Source organism: Haemaphysalis longicornis, unplaced genomic scaffold (genome assembly GCF_048455015.1).
Source record: "Haemaphysalis longicornis isolate Haplotype H1 unplaced genomic scaffold, Haemaphysalis longicornis Haplotype H1 scaffold_12, whole genome shotgun sequence".
NCBI lineage: Eukaryota > Metazoa > Arthropoda > Arachnida > Ixodida > Ixodidae > Haemaphysalis > Haemaphysalis longicornis.
Genome location: NW_027526225.1, coordinates 21,521,217 through 21,544,142, shown reverse-complemented (window position 1 = coordinate 21,544,142; position 22,926 = coordinate 21,521,217). Strand labels below are relative to the sequence as shown.

General features: G+C 47.8%; 1 protein-coding gene across 1 annotated transcript in view; it reads right to left on the bottom strand.

The window, feature by feature from the left end:
* Window positions 1-549: 549 nt before the first annotated feature.
* Window positions 550-22,926, bottom strand: part of LOC144161528 (phospholipid-transporting ATPase ABCA3-like) — a 62,190-nt gene continuing 39,813 nt past the window's right edge. Inside the window, exons 13-20 of the mRNA XM_077692186.1 lie at window positions 20,278-20,489; window positions 12,704-13,000; window positions 11,445-11,570; window positions 5,447-5,707; window positions 4,402-4,555; window positions 2,858-3,062; window positions 1,427-1,785; window positions 550-727 (exon numbers count right to left, since the gene is read on the bottom strand). Coding sequence (XP_077548312.1) covers window positions 550-727; window positions 1,427-1,785; window positions 2,858-3,062; window positions 4,402-4,555; window positions 5,447-5,707; window positions 11,445-11,570; window positions 12,704-13,000; window positions 20,278-20,489 — 1,792 coding nt within the window. The remainder of the gene's footprint in view (window positions 728-1,426; window positions 1,786-2,857; window positions 3,063-4,401; window positions 4,556-5,446; window positions 5,708-11,444; window positions 11,571-12,703; window positions 13,001-20,277; window positions 20,490-22,926) is intronic.

Below are 22,926 nucleotides of genomic sequence, written 5' to 3'. Positions count from 1 at the left end.
ACAGCACCAGTGGAGGAGCCGATCGAGGGCGACTTAGAAAGGAGTGCAGTTCACGTGAGCGACCGACGTCAACTTGTAGCGCTTGCTGCTCCCAGCCGGCTCAGGAAGAGGTGCTTATTAGGCGGCCTTTAGTGCCGCCGCACTAACCCACACGACCAGGAGCGGTTACAGAAGACGCGTGGCGCTAAACGTGGTTACATTCGCAAGCACAATTTGTCGTCGGCTTGTGTGCCTAGACAAGCAGCCTCTTCCTCACCTGATTATATATCACCAAAGCCGAGCCGACACTTCATTAACAGCCACACCATTCCCGCGCTTTTTCTTCGATTTGTGTGAACCGCTACACGTGCTGCGGACTGCTACTCGCTTTCGAAAGAGGACCACTTGGCAGCGCGACATCGCGGAGATGGCGCTGTCATCGCTAGCGACTGCGGCCCAAACAGCGACGGCTTCACAGCTGTAGGCATACCCGTTGCAAATGCATGCAGGCTACCCCGCGTTGGTCACGGACAGAGAGCGAATGCCCACAGAGGAGTGAGTGGTCAGTGCTCACTGGTGCGAGGTCATGAGGATGGACATGGCCCGGGCGCTCTTGAGGAGCTGCAGCATGTGGACGACGTTGTCGCGCTCCAGCTTCCGCAGGTCCGAGTACGGCTCGTCCAGAAGGACCACGGGCGGCGTGCCGATCACCGCCAACGCGATCAACAGCATTTTGATCTCGCCGTAGCTGCGACGGGTTCCGGACATAAAGACTCTACTTCAACGGCTTGATGTCCCTCTGCCCATCCTGTTCGTGATAGAACCGGCTCCCCACCGAAAGCGAGGTATACGGAAAACCGGGAGGTTACCCCATTTTTATATCGCAATTTTGCGCTACGTCGCGAAGACTCATTTACTCACCGCTTCCTTCTTACTCTAGGATGCTGTGGCCAATGACGAGCTAACAGAACGTCGTGGTAATTCCATTTTATCCGCCTGCATGATTTCACCTAATGCTTTGTGGACTGACGAATGACGAATATCGTGACGACTGTTGTGTGTTAATCAGGCTGAAGAATTCGCAATCCTCGCTGCTTAGTCAATATTGCTTATTCGTTCTTACAATTCTCAAGATGCAAGAGAACTACTACAGTTGGCATCACCCGTGCAATAATTTTTCAGGTGAATTTATTTATAAACATAATTGCGGCTGCTTATTAGAGCTACGGTAGCCGCAAAACAATACTATAGTGCTCCCACTTATAATTTCTTTTCTGCGCGGACGTTGGAAGAGTTTTCTCAACACATCTACGCTCACAGTGTTACTAAGACTTAGGAAGCCTAATGTTGTGTAAAAGGTTTTGTTTATGATTGCAGTTTTAGTTTATCGCGTCCTACTATAAGGTCTCAGATTAGCAGCTATACATATATAACCAGTTGTCCCAACCTGCACTCGTTGGCCATCCGGTTTTCGTTGAGCTTGCCGACAATGCTCAAAACACTGGTCACGGCAGGGCGCCCCGGTTTGACGCCCCTGAGTCTGGCCACTATGTCGAGGATCTCGCCCACAGTGAGGGCCGGCATGCTCTCTTTGTAGATGCCGTCCGGAGCGTAGCCAATGCCTCGCTGCCAGGCGCGGAGGTTTCCGCCCATGGACGCCGACGCGGTATGCGCCCCACCCTGCGTCGGCATCGTGAGCCCTACAAGGATGTCCAGCAGCGTGCTTTTGCCGGAGTCGTGGATGCCCACGAGTCCCAGACACTCGCCACGGTTCAGTTGGAAGCTCACGCCCTCAAGGAGCCTGACCTGCGATGGATTCGTATGCAATGAGAGAAAAAAATGACAGCGGATCTGCATGTGTTGCAAATTTAGCCCCTGCATTATAACACTTTCTCCTCTATTTCCTCCAATAATGGTTGCCGTCGACGTTTGAAAATTGAATTCAAATTTCCCGCGTTAGCACGAGTCGTTCGCCATCTTTTGGAACCTTCATTTTACAACGAAGCTGTACATGTCTAGGCGAAACATCCGCGCGTGCCCGAAAGGGCCTTTAACAGACACCATTGCGCATGCGCAAAGAAAACACAGATTGGAGAGAAGTTAAAAGAAAGGTGAGGGAGGATGTATGCGCCTTTCACCTTGGAGTGACAGGCGCTGGTTGTGTGCACACACTTCGCAGCGTCAGCGCCGAGTGCAGACGCGCAATGTGTGGGAAGCAAGAGGGAACGGAAGGTCTCGTTATATCGCAGCTGAGGGTAGTATGTAGCGGAGCTTGCGGGAAGTGCGGGCGCAACAAGGGAGCGAGAGCAAGGAGGGAGGAAAAACCGCGTACGAAGGACAAGCCCGCGAACCGCGCCGGGTGTTCGCCCGCTGCCGCCGTGCCATCACCACTGCTTAGAATCGGACGCGCTGCGCCGAGCGTAAGCGTCGAAGTCGCGCCAACCCTGCAGCCCGTCTGGGCTGCAGTTAAATAAATAATGTCGGTTTTCACTAGAATTTGCATTATTGTGAAAATAATGTGAGAGAACTGCATAACAGTTTAGAAATTCTAAATACCCGCGTTGAAGCGTTAAGATAAACAACGTCGACGCCGCTGACACACCGATATACGCTTACATGCCGATACCATCCGATTTTGAAATGTTTCAGGAAGACGTCTAGCAAACGACGCCCGCAGCAACTTTAGCACGAGGGCGTACCAAAACAGTAAAGGCTGCGTACTTGCCCCGTGAGTAGGAGTGACCAAATACATGGCCATTTGGCAAAATATCAGCCAAACAAAGCGCCCCTGTTGCTCCATTTCGCAGAAACGCACTGTGCCTAATACCGTCACAGGGATACTCAACAAGACAGTGGGTCCCTCCGTTTTTCTACGCACCGGTGAGACAATGCCGACGGTCTTGCAGATTTGCTGTATGGTCATGGCGCCCTCTCCGAAGGCCTTGCAGCGGAACACCTGGTCGACGAGGCTGGCTTCTTCCTCGACCTCGGCGTCCATGCAGCTGTCCACGATCCTGGGACCCCGTGGCTGCATGGTCACCTTGTCCGTGTACTCGGTGCCCTGGACCCGACGGTTTACGAGCCTGGAATGTTCCCAGTCCGGAAACTTGTCGCCATTTTCCTTCGAGGAGATTGAATGCTCGCCTAGTCGTAGGTCAAAACATAACCCCATGGGTTCCTATTTGTGCACCGAATAGGGGCTGTAAAGGATGGTCTTACTATAGGGTAACAATATAGCGGGTAACGTAAAAAAGCTAGATGATGAAAATCAAACAACTGATCTGGTAGAATGGAGGAAGAAACAGTCTCCGAACGCATCCTGAGAGCCCTCAGTGGCATGAGTGCTCACAAGCCAGGGCGGCGCGAACTGAAGGGAGGTTACTTGTCTGCACTAGCCGAGAGGTAAATAAAACTCGTGTTTGAGTCCGCCAAACTTGGAATCATAGGGGACAGGGGAGTGATACGGCGAAACACTAGTCCTGCAGGGTCAGCCACTCATTCCAATGTTGTTTTTGGACGTTACTCAACTAGTTGGTTTAAGCAAGGTGTTCATTAGAAAATCCTGTGAATTGTGAGTTGCCGCGGGGTCGACCCTCAGGACTCCCATAAGGATATCAGCGTTTCGTGCAGTGAGCGATGAACGCTGAAGGTCCCGGACGGCCCTGGTGGAATCCCAACTTTGGGGTCCGTATATGTTCACAACGTAGCCTTCTTTTTTTAGCACGAAGGGGTTTTATTTCCGGATACACGAAGATTTCACATACGCCATATCCGTCACGGAAGTGACGCCAGTACAACGAAGCAAGCGGCCTGTAAAGGGTGCACCCCTGTACACAGGGACTTCTTGCGGGGAAGCAACCTTTAGTACTTAGGAGCACGCTATACTTAGGGTTGTTCGTTTTCGGGTTTTATATTTTAACACGAAAGTGTTTTATGCCGGGATATACCAAGATTTCACTGAAGTCAAATCCGTCACGGAAACGATGCCAGTACACTTTGCCGAGGCGACCTGCCAGCAGGATGTCGCTCACCAAACACACCCACAAGGTAACCGCCGTCTCGCAAATTACGCTCAGCTGCAGACTTCGCTGCACATTTCACTTTCGTGTTTTACCGATTCCTATGGCAGAGGAATCAACCACAGTTTTTTAACAGGTAACAAGAACATTAAAACTTGAAATTTAAACTTAAATTTAACTCTGGGTGACAAAAATACAGCTTAGCCTTTTCGATGCGGATGGACTGTTGATATTTTGCGGGCAGAAAAACTTCGACACTTAAACTCTGCGAAATACTCGTAGTACAGCAAGACGTAATCCCCGCAAGTTGTGAAGTGAAGCCACTCTTGGGCTCTATCGCTCACGAAAAAACCTTAGTTCCCTTATTTTTAAGGTTTGGCGTTGTTTGACGCCGACCTCGTACCAGCGCACTCTGTAGACCAGCTGCGAGTCGATGATGCTGAGCATGACAATGTAGAGCACTCCCTGAAGTACCATCCTCGCAGCTTCGTAGAAACCCGTGTCACGCCACGGCTCCAGGGGGTCGAGGAGAGACATCGTGTCATTCGCCAAGCGTGCTGCGTATTTGTGTGACACATAAGAGCCCAAAGCGAGATGGCGTCTTTTACGCAGCTTTGATTCAACTTACTAATGTTCGCACCCGTGCATACCACTGACCACACTATTGCTCTCTCATTGAAACAAATGAATCCGCGTGATTTATACCACTAGTCACTATCAACTTTAGGTTCGTTCTCTGAATTAACAGCCGGTATTAGACAATTGCACATCCAATTATCTAACATCTATAACCCCCAGGCATTGATTAACACATCAGCATTTCACGAGAAATTACTGGCCATTCACCCCCGGGTGGCCAAAAATTATTCCGGGGCCCTTCACTACGGCGGGCCGCATCACCTGTGTGGTGTCGGCGCGTTTAACCCCAAAATTAAATCAACGAATACAGCTCGACACCAACTAAACGCCAACGAATAGTTTGTTTCTTGTAAAATGATGTGGGACCAGTATTAGGCTCCTAAATATGCAACGTTTATACAACGTGAGTATGTTTTTGCAAGCAAACCAGTGTGGATGACAATTATGGTACGGAAGTGGCCCCAAAAAAGCTATATATAAGAACTTGAGCATGGAGCTCCAACACATTCCTCTGCACTTTATGAATAACGCCTACACTGTTGTCACGATGAAGCTAAATTATCTCCCTCAGCATACGCTGACACAAATGAGCGAAGGTAACACGCAGACAACCAAAAGCGAGCATTCGTTTAAGACATAGTACCATTATTTTCTCAGCAGCGCCGCCTCTGAGATGTCGCAAGACGTCATCTCCCAGACGTTCACTTCCCACCAAACATAATTTTTCTTACAAACAGCACCGGAGCAAGTCGAGACAGGCCAAACACGCATACAACCAACTGCGGCCACATCTCGAACCAGTGGCGTACCCTGACAGCATGGCGATATCCTCTCGTCGGCGGCCAAGTGGGAGTCCCGGCACGCTTCCGCCAGAAGCATTCCCCCGGTGGTGCAGATGGCGTTGTACTTGTGCAGCATCACCACTTTGGTCACCCCTTGAACCAGCGAGTACGTGGGGAACCAGCGGAGCAGGAAGAACCACACGAAGAGGACAGAGGAGGATGCGCCCGTCACGTGGTAGCGCTGCACCATCGGGACAAACAGCTCCGTGCTCACGGAGCCCAGCAGGCCTGCGCACGGAGGGACCACACGTTGCACAATGGAACCGCACACGTTTTAACAGCGAGCTGTTTGAGCATGAGTTCTGTCCGTGCTGATCGTTGACAGAAAACTCCGGTCGGCGAAGTGGAGAGGAGGAAATGCTAGACAATGAAAAGTGAGGGAAAGTTGCGAGGAGGCAAGGAGCCAACGATCAGACATTTTCAGTGCTCGCCTCATGAAAAAAACTCATTGGCGTTATAAAACTGGTGACTGCCCAATTGCGCTATCGTCGCACCCGAGGAGCGCAGCATTGATTTTGGGTTCGTAGCGCGGGTGTTGGCTTTAGAATTTGGCTGAGTTGAAGTGGACCTTGGCTTGGTAGTTTGGCAGTTTGGGTTTTGGACTTTATGAACGTCGATTGTTAATTTTCATTTAAATAAGTTTGCATGAAAAATATTCGCTTTTCAACCACCTTTCTTGATAAGAAAGGGGCAGACCTAAGAAAATACAATTTAGTGATAGTGAAGACCACCGCCTCCGCTGTTTCCTCAGTCTTGGCATCTTAATTGCGAAGGTCGCAGACGTTTTTTGTTAGCGATAACCTTGAAATTTGTGTGTAAGTTAAAATGTGGTTCAAAACTGAAATAGGCATCAAAGCGGCCGGCAGCATTGCCATGGACACGGACTCCTTCCGAAATCCAACCAAAGTCAAGCCAAAACAATTCGTCAACAACGCGTGGGTAAATTGTGGTGTTCCCTTTCCTTACTGGCCATACCTTGGGCAGCTGTTGCACACATTTCTGCTGCGGCAATTAGCCCCTCTATTGAGTCGTTGTTGCTCAGAAGAGTACCATGGGTACCATCATGAAGCCTCGTTCAAGCACAAGGTAATTTTACTTCCAGACAGTGAGCACCAGAAATGCGCACAATGGGCACCCCGGAAGCGTGAGCGGGCGATTGACACAAACAAAGCGGAGCCACAAAGCCGAGCCACAAAGCCGAGCCACAAAGCCGGCCCTGAGCACCGACTTTTCCAAAACTTGGACTTCCAGGTGGAATCTATAAACTAGCAGTAAATGAACCAATGACCCGTTGCGTCTAAAAATATAAACGTCGTCACTTCAAATTGCACGCAGTTCCGATGTCCCCAGTGCACCAAGACCTCGATAAGTAAGTTTATAAACCACAACAGATTTTTTCCTGCTACACCGCCATGCATCAAATGAAACGCCTTTTGCCGGCCAGGTACCTCACTTTACGTATTTTACCTCTGCGCAGTTTAATCTGCAAAAGATGTTTTTTTTTCGAATTTTTCTACGTAAGCTTACCGGCGCGTTACGAATGAAGGTGCATTAGAGTAGCGCAAATACGGTATATGTTGCACGAATCAGCATTATTGCACCACTGAAATTTAACCGTACATCTTTGTCAACTGTTCTTCAGTGGGCGTCACGGTAACCTCCCAAAAACAAGGACGCAATAAAACGACGTTGTCTGTGCAACATTAGCGCAGTCAGCGCACCCAAGGTGGTACATCAACTTTGACGTCGCAGTCACGTTTATATTGGTTTTTATCGATTCATTTATGGCAAACAAAGTGCGGCTTCTAACGTCCACTCCGTCCCATGTGAGCTCCACTTGCATAAATTCAATCACGATATCGGTTATATAGTTTCCGTGTTGTTAATATGATTCTGAAAGCTGAGTGGCTTAAATCCTGCAACGGTGGTATACTTGGAAGGCTACTGGATGATGAACAGCAGCGTGATGAACAGTCCGTTCGGAAAGTTGAAATGGATGACGACGGTTGATGCCTATAAATAGGTTCTTCTAAAGGGGCCATGAAGTTTGTATTATTCGAAAGATTTCGTTTTCTATGGTGCCAGCAGCGCTTGTCCGGAAGCAAACGATGCTTTATTCACTGCGAAATTAATCAATTTAAGCTAAGATTTTGATTCTCGCACCAAAACGACGTTTGCAATGACACGTTTGCAATGACACCATCAGAACAGGTCTTTCAGCAAAATTTGGTGTGGAGTGGAGACATGTGTACTGTTAGTCAACCTAGATGGCGCCACCACACCGCTGTAGCCGTTTTCTGCCTTTGGTTTGTTTGTGACCGTATTTAAGCCTGGCATGTTTTTGTTTTTTTCTGGGAGAAAAAAATTGTTTCGTGAAACATGGGGCTTGATCGACAAATATGCTCACGCAAGACACCGTTGCTTGCGTCAATCGGCCAGTGTCGCCTGAGAAAACCCGAAAGCCTCGCTGTGCTGGGCACCTAAACCAAGCATAGTGCGCGCAGTACCAACAGTAGTACACATCGGTAAGTACTTCTATGTTTACGTGTGCTTTCGTAACGTCCACTCTGTGTCCCACCATTCTTACTATATAAAAAGAATGTGCCCTAAATTTCAGCCAAATAGATCGATCGGCAAGCTTATGAGCTCTGCCTAATTTGCGTTTTCTTTGCGGGCCTCCGCCAATCGTAGAGCATTCCGGTATGACATCATAGGTTCTGTTGCCGGAAATGAGCTAGTGGGTCGCGTGGCCATTCCTTTTTTTCCTAATTATATAGCCTATTCGAGTGAAGCTTACGTTAACAGTGGTGTCAGCATGGTTCTAACGAGGCAGTCTTTCGAATGATCAAAACTTGCATTTTGTCTTCATGACCCCTTTAAAGTGGCCCCGCAACACTTCCGATAAACGCTTTCACTCCCTCCTTCCTGTCTGGAAACACTGCGAAAGCTATAGTCTCGCCACTACGAAGCGGTACTGCGTGATTTGGTCGTCGCAGCGGATACGCCTTCCGTTTCTGCTTGGGGTTTGTGGCTTTCTTTTTAAAGTGGCTTTCCAATGCGTTCATAGCTGCAACTGAAGCAACGCCTGCCAAAAGCCGCTACACCGCCGTACGGATGTAATTCCAGCGGTCGAAGAACGCGAAGACAAGGAAAGAAAAAAATCTAAAATCTTTTTAGCAGGTTTTAGAGTTATCTGATGGGCATAGAGCGTTATTTTTGGCTGAGGCACTTTGCGCACCACTAATCTAAGTATTGGATGTGTTGGTTGAGCACATTCTGCCAGCATGTAAGATTTCGATAAGTTGAAAAAAGTGTTCAAGTGCCCTATTCTCGACTGCACCAATTCCCAGGGAACTGGGCAATTTGCCGGAAGTGTTTTCTGATTGACCTTCAATTTCGGAAACCTGCTTCCGGTTGACAAAGCGGTTGTGTGTGGTGTCATTTTGACGTTCCATGACGTTTACTGTCAACAGTTCTAAAGTTTGCCTTATTATTCTTTACTGAAAGTGCATAATTCTTGGCCGGCAATAAAAGACTAGACTAAATGCACCCAACATGACAACGTAGGCCTGTCTTTGCAATTCAACAACAATGCTGCTTGTAATACACGCCCTCTCTGTGATTGGTTGAGAAGGCGTGACGTAATTTAAACAGTTGACGGGAACGAACACGTCACACATTGGCAACTTCACCCTAAATAAAAGTGACGTAATGTTACGTAACAGCTTGAAAATGGCGGCTGCTTTTGCCGCGAAATAGGGCAAAAAATTTCCCCGACCTCCGGCGCCGCGAAATGTCCGTGAATTTGCAGCAGGTGCAGTTTCGCATGACGCGCGGTTTAAAGCATGTTTTCTACCTAAACAAATAATAGTTTAGACTGTTTACAAGTCAGCGATCACGGATCATACAAATGACATGCAGTATGTTGCTTTTATGTTTGGCAATAAAATAAAAATTACTTGTCTTGCGTAATGGCAACATAGGGGGGCAGTACAAGCCTCTTCATTACAAAGACAACCCAATGAATGGCATTTGTCCACACTTCTTCTAGTAATGATGATGGTTGGATGTTTATGGCGCAAGGCCAACTAGGGCAAGGAGCGCCAAAACAGCACTTCGGTGCGCTCCGCGGTTATCAGGCGTTGCGCTTAACTCCTGTTATGTGTCATACAAGCGATGGTCGCGGCCGTCTTTTTCTGTGATCATGCCATACACTTGTAAGATAGCAGCAGACGATAGCATGGCGGCGGTGGCGGCCGGGAAGGTGATAACGCAACAAAGCTTACATTCAAGCCGAGAGCCCAACTATGTTACTTAAAGCAGAGTCCTTCAATGCCTTTCTGATCATAAATCTTCGCCATCACGCTATGGGAGAGTTTTGTACGCTGCCGCGCCGCGCCGCTGGTGTTGATCGGAGGGCAGCCGGGGGCGTGGTCAGGGCGCGTTTGGCAGAGAACGGACCACGGAGCAAGATAAAACAGACACTCGCCGCCTTATCAGCAGTGCGCTTTCGCTTTACGTGTCATGGGCCGCTGAAATGGACTTATCATTTTGTGAGTGGGGGAAAAATTTGGTGCAAACGGGCATGCTGCTACTGCGTTCCTGCCTGCCGGTCTGGCTACAGAGCAGCGGCGGCCGCCCGATGCACTCCGATCTGCGGTGGCGCCACTCGCGATAGCCTTTGTCCCCGTACGAAACTTGGCCGGGAGTTTCATGACCAGAGAAGCATTGAAGGACTCTGCTTAAAGCGATTGAAAGAAACAAATAGCTACAGTAAAAAATTGTTTGATGTTTTTTAGCTCAAGATCCGCCTTTCGGACGCTTTTGGATCAGCGTTACTCGATCGCCTTGTGGTGCTGACGCTAATTTTGACCTGCAGAAATGTGTTTCTCTTGCCAGCCTCAGCTAGTCTTAATTTTTATAGTGCTTGCCAAGTGTGTTTATATCTTTTATTAGCAATATTTGATAACTTGGTTGCGATATTTATGAGTGAAGCGTCAAATTACACTGTATTTTGTCATAGTTATATGTAGATCACGTCACTGATTGCTTACGTTGTGCTTACGCAAAAAAACAACGCGAATTTCCGGGTGCAGTCGAGTATAGGGGCGCTATTCTCGACTGCACAAATTGCCGGCAATTCGCCATGTTTTCCGGCAATTTGCCGGAAGTCTTTTCTGATTGGCGATAGGCGGCTGCAAAGAGCCGCAAAGCCACGCCTCTGTGTCGACGTCACATGTCAAACGTACGCCGCGCTTTATCACGGCGACAGTACAACGGATCTGCGCGAGCGCGCGTATCCTCTCTGATATAGCGCTGCGCGCTCAATTTTGGTCACGTGCTTCCGGTTGACAAAGCGGTTCTGTGTGCTGTCGTCGCAGTTCTTTCATCGCAGTTGTTTCGGTAGTGATTACCCTTTATAGGTATTCAACGGAATTCAAAATATTTTCTCACAGGTGATCTTGTGGGCGAAAGCGTACTTAGTGCGCAGTTTCACGTTAACGACGTTCCGCGTCCATGCTTGCGAGCCATCGACCCTACCCCCAATGAAATGTAGGGGGAGTGAGTTCTAACACAAAATTGCACTAAAAATGTTTAGGGTCCTTGAAAGACCCTCTACAGTTTTCATGCCCGAATTCGACTCCTCGCTGTCTGCGAAACATCACTTTCCTGCAATGGATTTACAAGATTCTTGAGAGGGCGGAAGTTTTAGCGATAAAGATGCCGATGGGCAAACAAGTTTTGCAACCGCATTGTGTCGAAAGTACTCGTGGAATGCGTCATCGTTTAAGGCTACAAAAGAGCTGTTATTGCATTTAGAACCTACTGATTGGATGGCGCGACGACAATGGTCCTGCAAGACGAGTGGGAGCCTGCGAGACTTCATACCCACCACTAGATTAGCTGTTTTGTAGTCACCCGCGGAGAATGCTAGCAGCAATGCGTGACATCAAGCAAAACTTACCCCCAAGAAACAATACGAGTGCGAAGAAGCAGAAAGTCCAGGTTCGGCTATGGAACGCTTCCGAGACGAGGTAGGCCAACGGTATGCTGGCAAAGGCGTTGGCAAGGAACAACGCCATGATGGCCACTGCGTAGAAAACGATATCACCGAACTGCATTCTATACTAACTCATGCACACAAAAACAAACCCGTGCAGCCTACTCCAGACCAACACTTAGCTGTACTATATGCCTTTAAACATACGTAGGTTATTTCAAACTACGCGCCGGAAATGGTTCGAGGAAAACCAGAGCGTCAAGCAATATTTCACCGCCTCCTTAAAACTACGTATCAGCGTTTTGTCCGTTCGTGAAGTGTTGTAACATGAAAGGCAAATTTCAGGTCGCTCACAAAGCCTAGCATTTTGTCAGCTGCGCCACAAAAGTTGAAAACATCTATACACTGCTGTCACGACCACTGATTGATAGTGGCTCCATTTCTAAGAATTTCTCACTTGCTATTGGAGAAGGTGCATTACCACGCAAGTGTGCGTAAACCTGGTAGTCACGACATCCGGTTACCAAAAACATACCACGTGATCGCCAACATAGTTTCGGATATCCTCGAAAAGAATTTTAAAGATGATACTTTCCTGGGCTACCTAATGCTGGCAATTTTGGTCTGTCTGCCTCTGTCTCTTTCTCTGTCTGTCTGTCTCTTTCTGTGTGTGTGTCTGTCTGTCGGTCTGTATCTGTCTGTCTGTCCGTATGTGTCTGTCTGTCTGTATGCGTCTGTCTGTCGGTCTGTCTGTGTCTGTCCGTCGGTCTGTCTGTGTCTGTCTGTGTGTTTTCTGTCGGTGTTGTCTGTCGGTGTCCATCTGTCTGTGTTGTCTGTCTGTGTCTGTCTGTCTCCGTCTGCCGTCTTTCTGTTGTCTGTTAGTCTGTTTCCGTCTATCGTCTGTCTGTCTGTCCCTCATTTGAGCCTTCCGGCCAAAAGTTAACGCATACTCGAACGAGAGGTTTACATAAGCAAATCTTTTACAAACAACTAGATCTGCTAACACGCTTTCTACCTGTCAACATCGTTCAGGAAAAAGAAAAAGTTAGGCATATTTGAGGCAGAACAACAATGCATTAGTGGTTTTTGCCGTTTTATTTTATTAAATACAGATGGCTGCGTTATTAGAAAACTTAGCAAACTTAGCAAAAATCGCTATTTCAGCGTTACCACAGCAGTAGTCGTCGTCCTTCACGACAGTAAATTGATTGCCGAGCCCTTACGGTAGTAGATCGTTTCACTTCCGCTGTGGCTAAAGTACATGATGGCGGTCAGAAAATAGCTGGACCCGGCGGCCATGCAAAAGTCGAAGAGGAAGTGTCCCATCCAGTAGACGAAGCCCGACATGCCGGTCATGAGTTGCAGATGCTTGAGCCCGCTCTTCTGCTCGGTCATGGGTGCAACCACGTGACTCGCTGAGTACGAGCTCGCGGCAAGGGACAGGAAGAAGGAGTGGAACGCTCGCGTGATCACGTTGCGCTCCATGAACAGCTCCGTCTCGTGGCCCAGCCTCGTGCGACCTGCGTGAATTTGTTGCGGCACCATCGGTGCAGGTCCCGGGGGACTAGCTCGACAAAGGCCAATGAGTTTTTTTTTTTGGCACAAGGTACGTTTTCACAGGCGAAATTCGTTTAAGAACCGACACAGTAGACGACGAAAATGGTTCTAGGTCATAGGATGGCCGCTAGGGGGCCCGAGCATGCACACGCATTCCACAACTGCTCCGTGTACTTTTGACCATAAAAGTGGATTATCAATATACACGACATTGTGGGTTGCACCGGCAAAGCAGCAAGGCTTCCAGTTCATCTGGGTACCAGCTACAAGGCCGTCCGAGCACCCAGCAGCCAAATAACAGCTGAAGACTGCCACGTACGCCCAGTAGCCAGGCCTAACCAGGCCTGGCGCGCCACAATCGCACGCTGGCGGGCCAGCTGCGGATCGCCACAGCTGCTGCGCAAGTACTGTGGAAAATATCGCAGACGGTAAAAACATCGACCCGGCGGACCAAACCCAGCCTGTGTGGATCGCAGTGCGGCGGAAACAAGCCCACCAGACTGCTGAACGGAGTGCCATGCAGGCAAGTGCACAGGAAGGCCCATCGAGCTCTCTGCCAAACGGTAAGAAACGCCAGGCTCGTCGCGAGCCTCCGGCAGAACCTCTTCCCACAACTGACATCAAAATAATCCTGCGTCCGTGTGGTGGTCTCGCACTTACATAGGTCGCTCTAGCCACGCTAGCGTACATAATTCAAACACAGGCAGGGCCCTAAAAATGAAGACCAAGTCCGCATACAACACGTGTCCAACTTTATCATCATAAGCACTCCAACCGAAGAACGTGCTGTGAAATACGCAAGCATAACCTCTCTCACGCTGAAGGGGAAGCAGTACGAGATTGCTGCGCACGTTGCCGCATCAACGAACACGGTGACGGGATTAATATTAAATATACCGGATGACGACACCCCAGAGCAGGTTCTCAACAGCGTCTGCCAGAACAACCCCGGCCTGAAGATATTCGGAAGCTCCGAGACTCAATAACTCCAACATCACTCAGATACAATTCGACGGTATACCAAAGTCCCCTACTGCATTCGCTACCGTGCAGCGACCTATCGCTGAGAGCCGTTCCGCAGGAAGTCTGAGGGATGCGCAGCGTGTTGGCAGCCAGGCCACCACCGCGATGTGTTGCACAAGCGTCTTCACGGTGCCCTGTATTTGGGACTGTAAACGCGACCAAAAATCATCCGTATGTGCCGAAGTGCATCGTGTGCGCCGGACCACACCCAACAGGGGCTGTCGACTGCCCTAAACGATATCAACCGCGCCGTAAGCCAGTCACCTACGCACAAGCTGCGTCCCAAGCTCAAGATCCCAACGAAGACCCCTCCTCAGTCCTTCAAAACGCTGCACACCGCGGCCACAAGGGGCCTTCCTCAGGCAAACGAAAGCATTCCAAGGACACCCGGCAACAAGGGCCTCCTCACCGAGACGGCAGCCGGAAACACAGGTGAGCTGCCCAGGCGCACCTCCCAACTGCTCGATACAACACTCTTCGCTTTTCTCCTGTTCGAAACCACTCAAACAGACATCTTAAAGGAGTTGCAATCGATTCCCGCCGAGATAAACTTATTGCTCGCAAGAAAATGCTGCACTTAAACGTGTGAAGCTAAAGAAACAGGCAAGCTGCCCTCAGGTAGATGCATCTTAGAACTCCACGTCACCGCCACCAAAACGGAGGGCAACATCTGACGCTCCTGCCGCTCCAAAAGGATCTTCTAACATGGAGGAACGCCTGGCCTCCTTCGAAAGTACGTGTAGACAGGCACTCTCCGAGCAAAAAGAGGTGTAAATTAACCTCCACCAAAACCTCATGCTTAATCAGGCTGTCATGCAGGCTACAATCGAAGCTCTGTAAACCGCAACTTAAAATTACTTTCAGGGAATGGCAACCACTTTCAATGCCGCTGTAGCTAGTCAAGCAATCCCGCAACCAATGTATGATCAGGTGAATGGCAAGGCACAGTGAAACCCTCAAAGTCTGCCAGTAGAATTGCCGGGGTTCCGGCAGGAAACGTCCCAACCTACGAATGCTGCTAACGACAGAAGCGGAAGCTCCCTCGGCAATTGCCCTCCAGGAGGCAGGCCCAAACGTTAAACTTTTCTCGGATATCAATCGTTCCAGTCTTCGAATAACCCATACACGGCTACCCTGGTCCGAAGAAACATCCCGGCAAACAGGTTGCAGTTCGACAGCGTAGACATACCACATGATCTGGTGGTTCTATACCCCCAAATGCGCACTGCCTCTCGACTGTACGTCCTGAATGTTTTTAGCGGACCCCGCACTCACACCCACATCTTTAAGCATCTCTTTAGCTTGGCCGTAAGACAGCACAAGAAGCCCACTAATAATAGCAGGGGACTCTAATGAGCCCCACAAAGCATGTGGCTATAACGGGAGCACCCGAAAAGGCCGTCTTCTCTGGGAGCACGTGCAGTCCCTCCGGTTAACAGTTGAATCGAACCCCTCCATACCCACTCGAATTGGTAACAGCGTGCAGAAAGATACTGCACAAGACCTCACTCTCACTAGCAGGGTAAGAAAGGCACAGTGGAGCTGCGCGGACCGCTCGTTAGGAAGCGACCACTACATCATTCAACTTAGTATCTCTCGTTCCTCAAACTTCAAACCGCGCTTGAGACAGCAGCATCTAACCAACTGGGATGAATTTAGGCAAACCCGCACTCAATGGGACCCTCCGGACATTAACGCGAATACACTACAGAGCTTGGTGGACCAAATAGAGGATAAACGTAAGCACGACCAACTGCTAGAACCCGAGATACCCGCAGAAATAGCTGACACCCACCTGCACCATAGGTCTGCATACAAGAGTATACAGCGCAAACGGAAATTCAATAAACGTAACCGCCACCTTCGACGAAAACTAGCGCAACTTGAACAACCATTCGAAACACACGCCACAGAGCTTGCTCAAGGCCGATGGGGACAACTCTGTGACCAAAGGAAAGGGAACCTGAGTATGTGCCGCACATGGTCCTTACTAAGACACTTGCTGGACCCCGTATAATCTAAAACAGTGCAAAAAATCGTCTGACACAAATCATTCAGAGCTACCCGGGAACGAACCACCAGCTCCTAGAGCGAACCAAAACGCTTTACATAGCGAATGGTACGAGAGTCACTCTACCTCCTTATCAGGGAAAAGAAAACGCAGACAAAGATGTAATAGAAGCGGTATTTCAAGCAGCCCTTCTTCACCTCCGCCAAGGGTCGGCACCCGGCACGGATGGCATAACTAACAAAATGCTTCGCAATTTAGATGACCTATCTATTTACCACCTCACTCAGTATTTCAACTATTATTGGACCAACGGTACCTTACCCCCCCCCCCCCCCCCCCCCCCCCGTGGAAGCACGCGAAAATTTCTCTTATTCCAAAACGGGGCAAGCCTCTTACTCTCGACCATGTACGTCCAATTTCCTTTACCTCGTGTGTGGGCAAAGTATTGGAGCATGAATTCATGCACGATTGGTCAAGTACCTGGCCAAGACGGGCGCCCTCCCCATTACCATGATAGGCTTCCGGGCGGGACTGTCTAGTCAAGATGTGCACCTGCAGTTATTTCATAATATTACGCCACCCTGAAAGGTTGACGCGGCAGTCATTCTCACACTAGACCTTACTAAGGCATTCAATAGAGTGTCCCATGCGGCCATACTAAATGTCGTGGAATCCATAGCTCCAGGCCAACGCACATATAACTACGTTAGAAGTTTCCTCCCGTACGTCCATACTCAACTAGGTGACATCACGTCAGAGGTCACTACAGTCAATAGGCAGGGAGCAGTCCTTTCCCCAGTGCTATTTAATCTCGCTATGCTTAATATACCACGTAAATTGGATCAGGTCCCAAACCTGCCTCTACGCCGGCAAAGGGTTACCTTTGGGCGTCGAGAGGCAGTGACGCTTCAATAGAAAGTACCCTGAAGAGAGGAGCCCAAATTGTCATCGATGAGGAAAGTATGGAAGGTTAGGATGCTCCCAAGCTTAATCAGAACTTCTCGTGCTCCCAGAAAAGCGAGTCTCCCAGCCACCCTTAAACATACCAATCCGTACTGGCGAAACGGATGTACCGACTGTACCCAGCTTAAAGATATTGGGGGTTAATTATCCAGAGCAATCGTCCCAGCACTCGCTTCATGGCGCAACTCACTGCTGAAGTGAACCAAACAATAAGACTAATACGGCTGTAGCAGCCCGGAATAAAGGATCTCAAGAAGCTGAAGAATCCGAATAATCCAAACATCTGTAATCAGCCATTTACATACCCGCTACCATACTTTAATCCACCCCGATCGAACTGAACAAGGTAAATTGCCTTATTCGTAAAGTCTACAAGACAGCCCTACAAATACCCACAGCACTTCAACTGCCAGATTAGAACAGTTGGGCGTCTACAATACAGCTGAGAAATACAGCCACAGGCTCAATCAGCTATCGCGACCGACGGCATCCCCTACCGGCCAACAAATCATGCACAGACTGAATCTGCGAGCCCCGCTAACTGCTAATACCAGTGTCCCCATCCCCCATGAAATTCACGCTCAACTCCTTATTCGCCCTGTCCCGCGAGATATGCACCCGGTACACAATCAAAAGCGCAGAGAAGAACGAGCCCAAACTCTAACTGAGAAGTACCCAATAAACCCAAGCAGGGTGTACGTGGACGCGGCCGACTATAGGCACCACGACGCGTATGCTGTGACGGCTCTATATGACCCCAACGTTCCACCCATCAATTCCCTTACTGTGCGCACCCGCAATACGGCAATGGTAGAATAGGCGGCTATTGCGCTGGCACTAGCTCACCGGCCAACCCCTGCAATCATAATTTCAGATAAGAAAATGGCCATCAAAAACTTCGCCAAAGGGGACTATTTCCCTTCAAATTCTCGTACAAAACCTCCTAAAAACCGCATCTCGGACATGCAGACCCAGAAGAGTCTCGCGGAAAGAGCTGGTCACCGGCACGCTGCGGCTGTCGGTCACCGAACGCACTTAACCAGGCTTTGGAATAAAGTCTCTCTCTCTCTCTCTCTCTCTCTCTCTCTCTCTCTCTCTCTCTCTCTCTCTCTCTCTCTCTCTCTCTCTCTCTCTCTCTCTCTCTCTCTCTCTCTCTCTCTCTCTCTCTCTCTCTCTCTCTCTCTCTCTCTCTCTCTCTCCTCTCTCTCTCTGTCTCTCGGTCATATAAACTAAGAAAGCTTCGCTAGCTGCCTTGGGTTTCTAACTGCGGAACTCTTGTTTCGAAAGGTGCGTGTGACAGGGCTAATCCGAGGTGGTCTGAAAACCACACTCAGCATGTAAGAAGGCGCACATTCTATTCGAAAGCGTTGAGAATAATTAACCGGTGCATTAAGAGCTTGCTAGGACCACCCTGACTGGTCGTGTTCTGTGAGCGAGGTTGCAAGAACACAAATATTGATTGATGGTAGGGTTCAACGCGCCGACGCAGCGCAGGCGATGAGGCGCGCCGTAGTGGAGGGCTCCGGATTAATTTTGACCACCTGGGGATCTTTAACGTGCGCCGAAATCTCATACACAGGGCGTTTTTGCTTTTCGCCTCCATCTGAAAAGCGGCCACCGCGGCCGGGAATGGAACCCGTGACCTCGTGTTCAGCAGCGCAACGCCTTAGCCAATGAGCCACCGCGGCGGGTACAACACATATTCAGCGGCAGCGTTTGAACACCATTGACCCGGTGATACTCATGTCGGCTGCTGCTGACGTTCACATCTTGCCTCGTGAAGCCATTGTCAAGCAGTCATCAACTATACGCATCGGTTCAGTCGTTGAGTTCAACACGTTTGTGCTTCCCAGTCATTGTCATGACGCTCTAATTCGAGCATTTTTTGTTGTTTCGCGTTAGCATTAACAATTCGGTAGCCATCAACGGAGCTCAAGAGAAAATGTGCGGGTACGTTTTTCAAAATTAACCAATGAGGGATTTGGGGCGTAAATTTCCGACTAAGTGCCACTGACATTTTGAAGCCATTGTCCGGCCGGTTAACAAAACTAGAGCTTTGAGATACCGGTGCGCCGTTAAGCTGGGACTTTGGAGGGCAGTTTTGGGACAACGCATGCAAGTTCTTACTCCTAAAGAGTGGCAGCGTGGAGCGAACGCGCTTCCGGTACTGAGTCTCCTACATATCATCGAAACAGCGCAAGAGCATCAGTATTAGCTCCACAGCGTAAACACATGCAGTGGTGCCGATCGGCCACCAGCCCCCGCTCAGTGAACTGTTCTTCGGTCCACTCTGGCTCTCCAGCGATATACACGTGCTTCAGGAATTTGAGAGACCTTGTCAGTGGGCACAACGTCTAGACGTAAAGTCGTATTTATTCAATTCCAGCCGTTTCAGAATGCAAGGAGGACTCTTTTCAGGGTGGGTATAAGGCCTTGAAGAATGCGTGTTTTTTTTTTGTCTTGCACCCTGCCGCCTCACACTCATCCTCCTTGTTCATATTCAAGATCCCTAATGTCCTACATCCCCCACATCATGATTCCTCTCCTCCGGAGGAAGGAGAAGGACCAGACCTTTATTAAAAACAGACCTTTTGGTGTCGCTGATCGGTGCGGTTCCTAGTCCAGGACTCCACTGAGTCTGGCCTTCTCCCAGGCCAGGTTGACTAGGTGGAGCTAATTTTTCACGCTCGAGCTGGCCAGGGCTGCCACCCATGGCTCGTTTTTTCTCTGGTGCTGTGTGTTCACGCCAATTGCTGTTGTACTCCCAGGTGATGTGGTAGAGTGTGGGAGTGCTGCTGGAGGTTGGACATTCTCGGCGGTATTTTCCTGAGTAAATGAGGCTATAGTACCTGTGGAGGTTTGGAAAAGTATTTGTTTGAATCTGTCTCCAGGAGGTGGCTTCCATTGCGTTCAACTTTTTGTGAGGGGCTGGTAAAGTGCCCTGCCTGCCCTGAGTGTTTCCTGTCTTTCCCTGTAGCCGCTGGGAAGTGGGGTGAAAAGCGGCGTGCTGTCACCCGCCCGGTTCGCCAATTCTCGGGCAGAGGTGCTAGCCGCTTTGTTCCCCGCCAATGCCCCGTGGCCGGGGATCCGGGTAAATCTGTGTGTTCCATGGGGTCTTCCCTTGATCTTGTTCAGTATGTTTGCTGCCGCTCGTGGTATTCTTCCTTTAACGCAGTCGTAAGAAGAAGGCGTGCACGCGCCGTCCACTGTCCTCCGCCATATGCATCTTTTAGGTGAACTCACCTGCGGGAAGGGAGAGCCTGCCGTGTACTCGCTCGTATTCGATCTTCTCGCTCAGGCTGTCGTTGAGGGACAGCGAGTTGACGAGCGTGATGGCCGAGTCCTTCTTGCCCGTGCAGTCCCTGAGCATCGCCGTGTGGAACATGTTCACCACCAGGGCGGCGCTGTGCGGACACTGGCCGTTGAACCACAGGAACACCGGCAGCTTGCTCCCGCTGCGAACGAAGCATGCTACGTGTTTTCTTTTCATTGTTCCTACACTGTCCATGCACTATGCACTGCGTGATTACGCTCGTCCCGTGGCACTGTCTTTTCTTCTGACCCCGTCTAGTGCGCTTTTTACCACGTCGAAGTGGATTATTTATTTATTTATTTATTTATTTATTTATTTATTTATTTATTTATTTATTTATTTATTTATTTATTTATTTATTTATTTATTTATTTATTTATTTATTTATTTATTTATTTATTTATTTATTTATTTATTTATTTATTTATTTATTTATTTATTTATTTATTTATTTATTTATTTATTTATTTATTTATTTATTTATTTATTTATTTATTTATTTATTTATTTATTTATTTATTTATTTATTTATTTATTTATTTATTTATTTATTTATTTATTTATTTATTTATTTATTTATTTATTTATTTATTTATTTATTTATTTATTTATTTATTTATTTATTTATTTATTTATTTATTTATTTATTTATTTATTTATTTATTTATTTATTTATTTATTTATTTATTTATTTATTTATTTATTTATTTATTTATTTATTTATTTATTTATTTATTTATTTATTTATTTATTTATTTATTTATTTATTTATTTATTTATTTATTTATTTATTTATTTATTTATTACAGATACTTTCAGGGCTCATAGGGCACAACAGAAAGGAGTGGTAAACTTAAAAGAATACAATGTGCAGTTTTTACGACAATGGATTGTTTGAGATGCGCGTACGACAACAATGAATGTACACTGTTTACACGACAGCAAAATAATACATAATCTCCTATGACATTCTACGAGCAAAAGGTGTTATGTACAGCAGTTTTGAAAAGGGTTGTATCAGTAATGGATGCTATGGCGGCAGGGAGGTGGTTCCACTGTACACTCGTTTTAGGAATAAATGAGTCATTGTATACGTTAGTACGACAAGACGGCAAGCCGACTTTGCAACTATGGTCCGCTCGAGATGAAATATAGCGAGGCGGGGTAATAAGTTGTTCTTTTAGGGTAGGGTTATGGTGATATATTTTGTGAAATAAACACAGACGAGAACATCTACGGCGCACTGACAGGTCAGGGAGGTTAACCGTTTTTTTCATTGACGAAACACTGGCAGTACGTGAATAGGACGATAAGATGTAGCGAGCGGCACGATTTTGAATTGATTCCAGACAATGAATGAGCGTGACCTGATGAGGATCCCATAATGCGCACGCGTACTCTAATTTGGAACGGACAAGCGTTTTGTAAAGATTAAGTTTAAGGGAGGTAGAAACGGTTGAAAAATTTCGGCGTAAGTAGCCCAGCATGCGGTTAGCATTGCTTACAACGTATTCAATGTGGGTATTCCAAGAAAGGTCATTAGAAATGTGAACACCTAGGTACTTATAGCAATTAACAGAGAGCAAGGGAACGTTATCTAGGAAATACAGGCAAGCATTGGTTTTAACAGTAGGGCGAGATATTTGCATACTTTTGCACTTAGAAACACTTAATTGCATACACCAGTTATTGCACCATTTAGTAACGCTGTTAAGGTCATTTTGAAGATTTTGAACGTCAGAGGAGTTAGAAATGTTGTTATAAATTACACAATCATCCGCAAACAATTTTATCGACGAGAATTTAACACAGTCGGGCAAATCGTTAATAAATATCAGAAAGAGTAGAGGCCCTAACACCGATCCTTGCGGAACACCAGATGTTACATCACAGGTAGAAGACGTGCAGTCATTAGCGAAAACATATTGAGTTCGGTTAGACAGGAAGTCTGTAATCCATGCAAGTACTAGAGGGTCAAGGTTTAGTTGGCCGAGCTTGAAAATTAATAGGCTGTGAGGGACTGAGTCAAAAGCTTTAGCGAAATCAATAAATATGCAGTGAGTTTGAAATCCAAGGTCGTTATTTGCAAAAAGGTCATTAGTAAAGGCTACAAGTTGAGTTTCACATGAGAATGTTTTTCGAAAGCCATGTTGAGAAGAAGTGAAAAATGAATTCGACTCAAGGTATTCAACCAGTTGTGAATATATTATATGTTCAAGGAGTTTGCAGGGTATGCTTGTAAGAGAGATGGGACGGTAGTTTTCGGGAGAATGTACATCACCGGATTTATGAACGGGAACCACCTTCCCCCCCTTCCAGTCACGAGGCAATGCACCACAACGCAGCGACTGCTGAAAAATTTCTGACAGAATAATAGAGGAGTAGACAATAGTGCACTTGAGCATTTTCGCGTTAATACAATCAGGTCCAGGAGAGGAGGAAACTTCATGTTTACTAATTAATGCTTCAATGCCAACACAGTCGACAAAAACAGGATCCATTGGTAAAAAATCCGATAAAATTAAAGGTGGGGTACGTACAGGATGGGTAGAATTGAACACTGCAGCAAAGGTGTTATT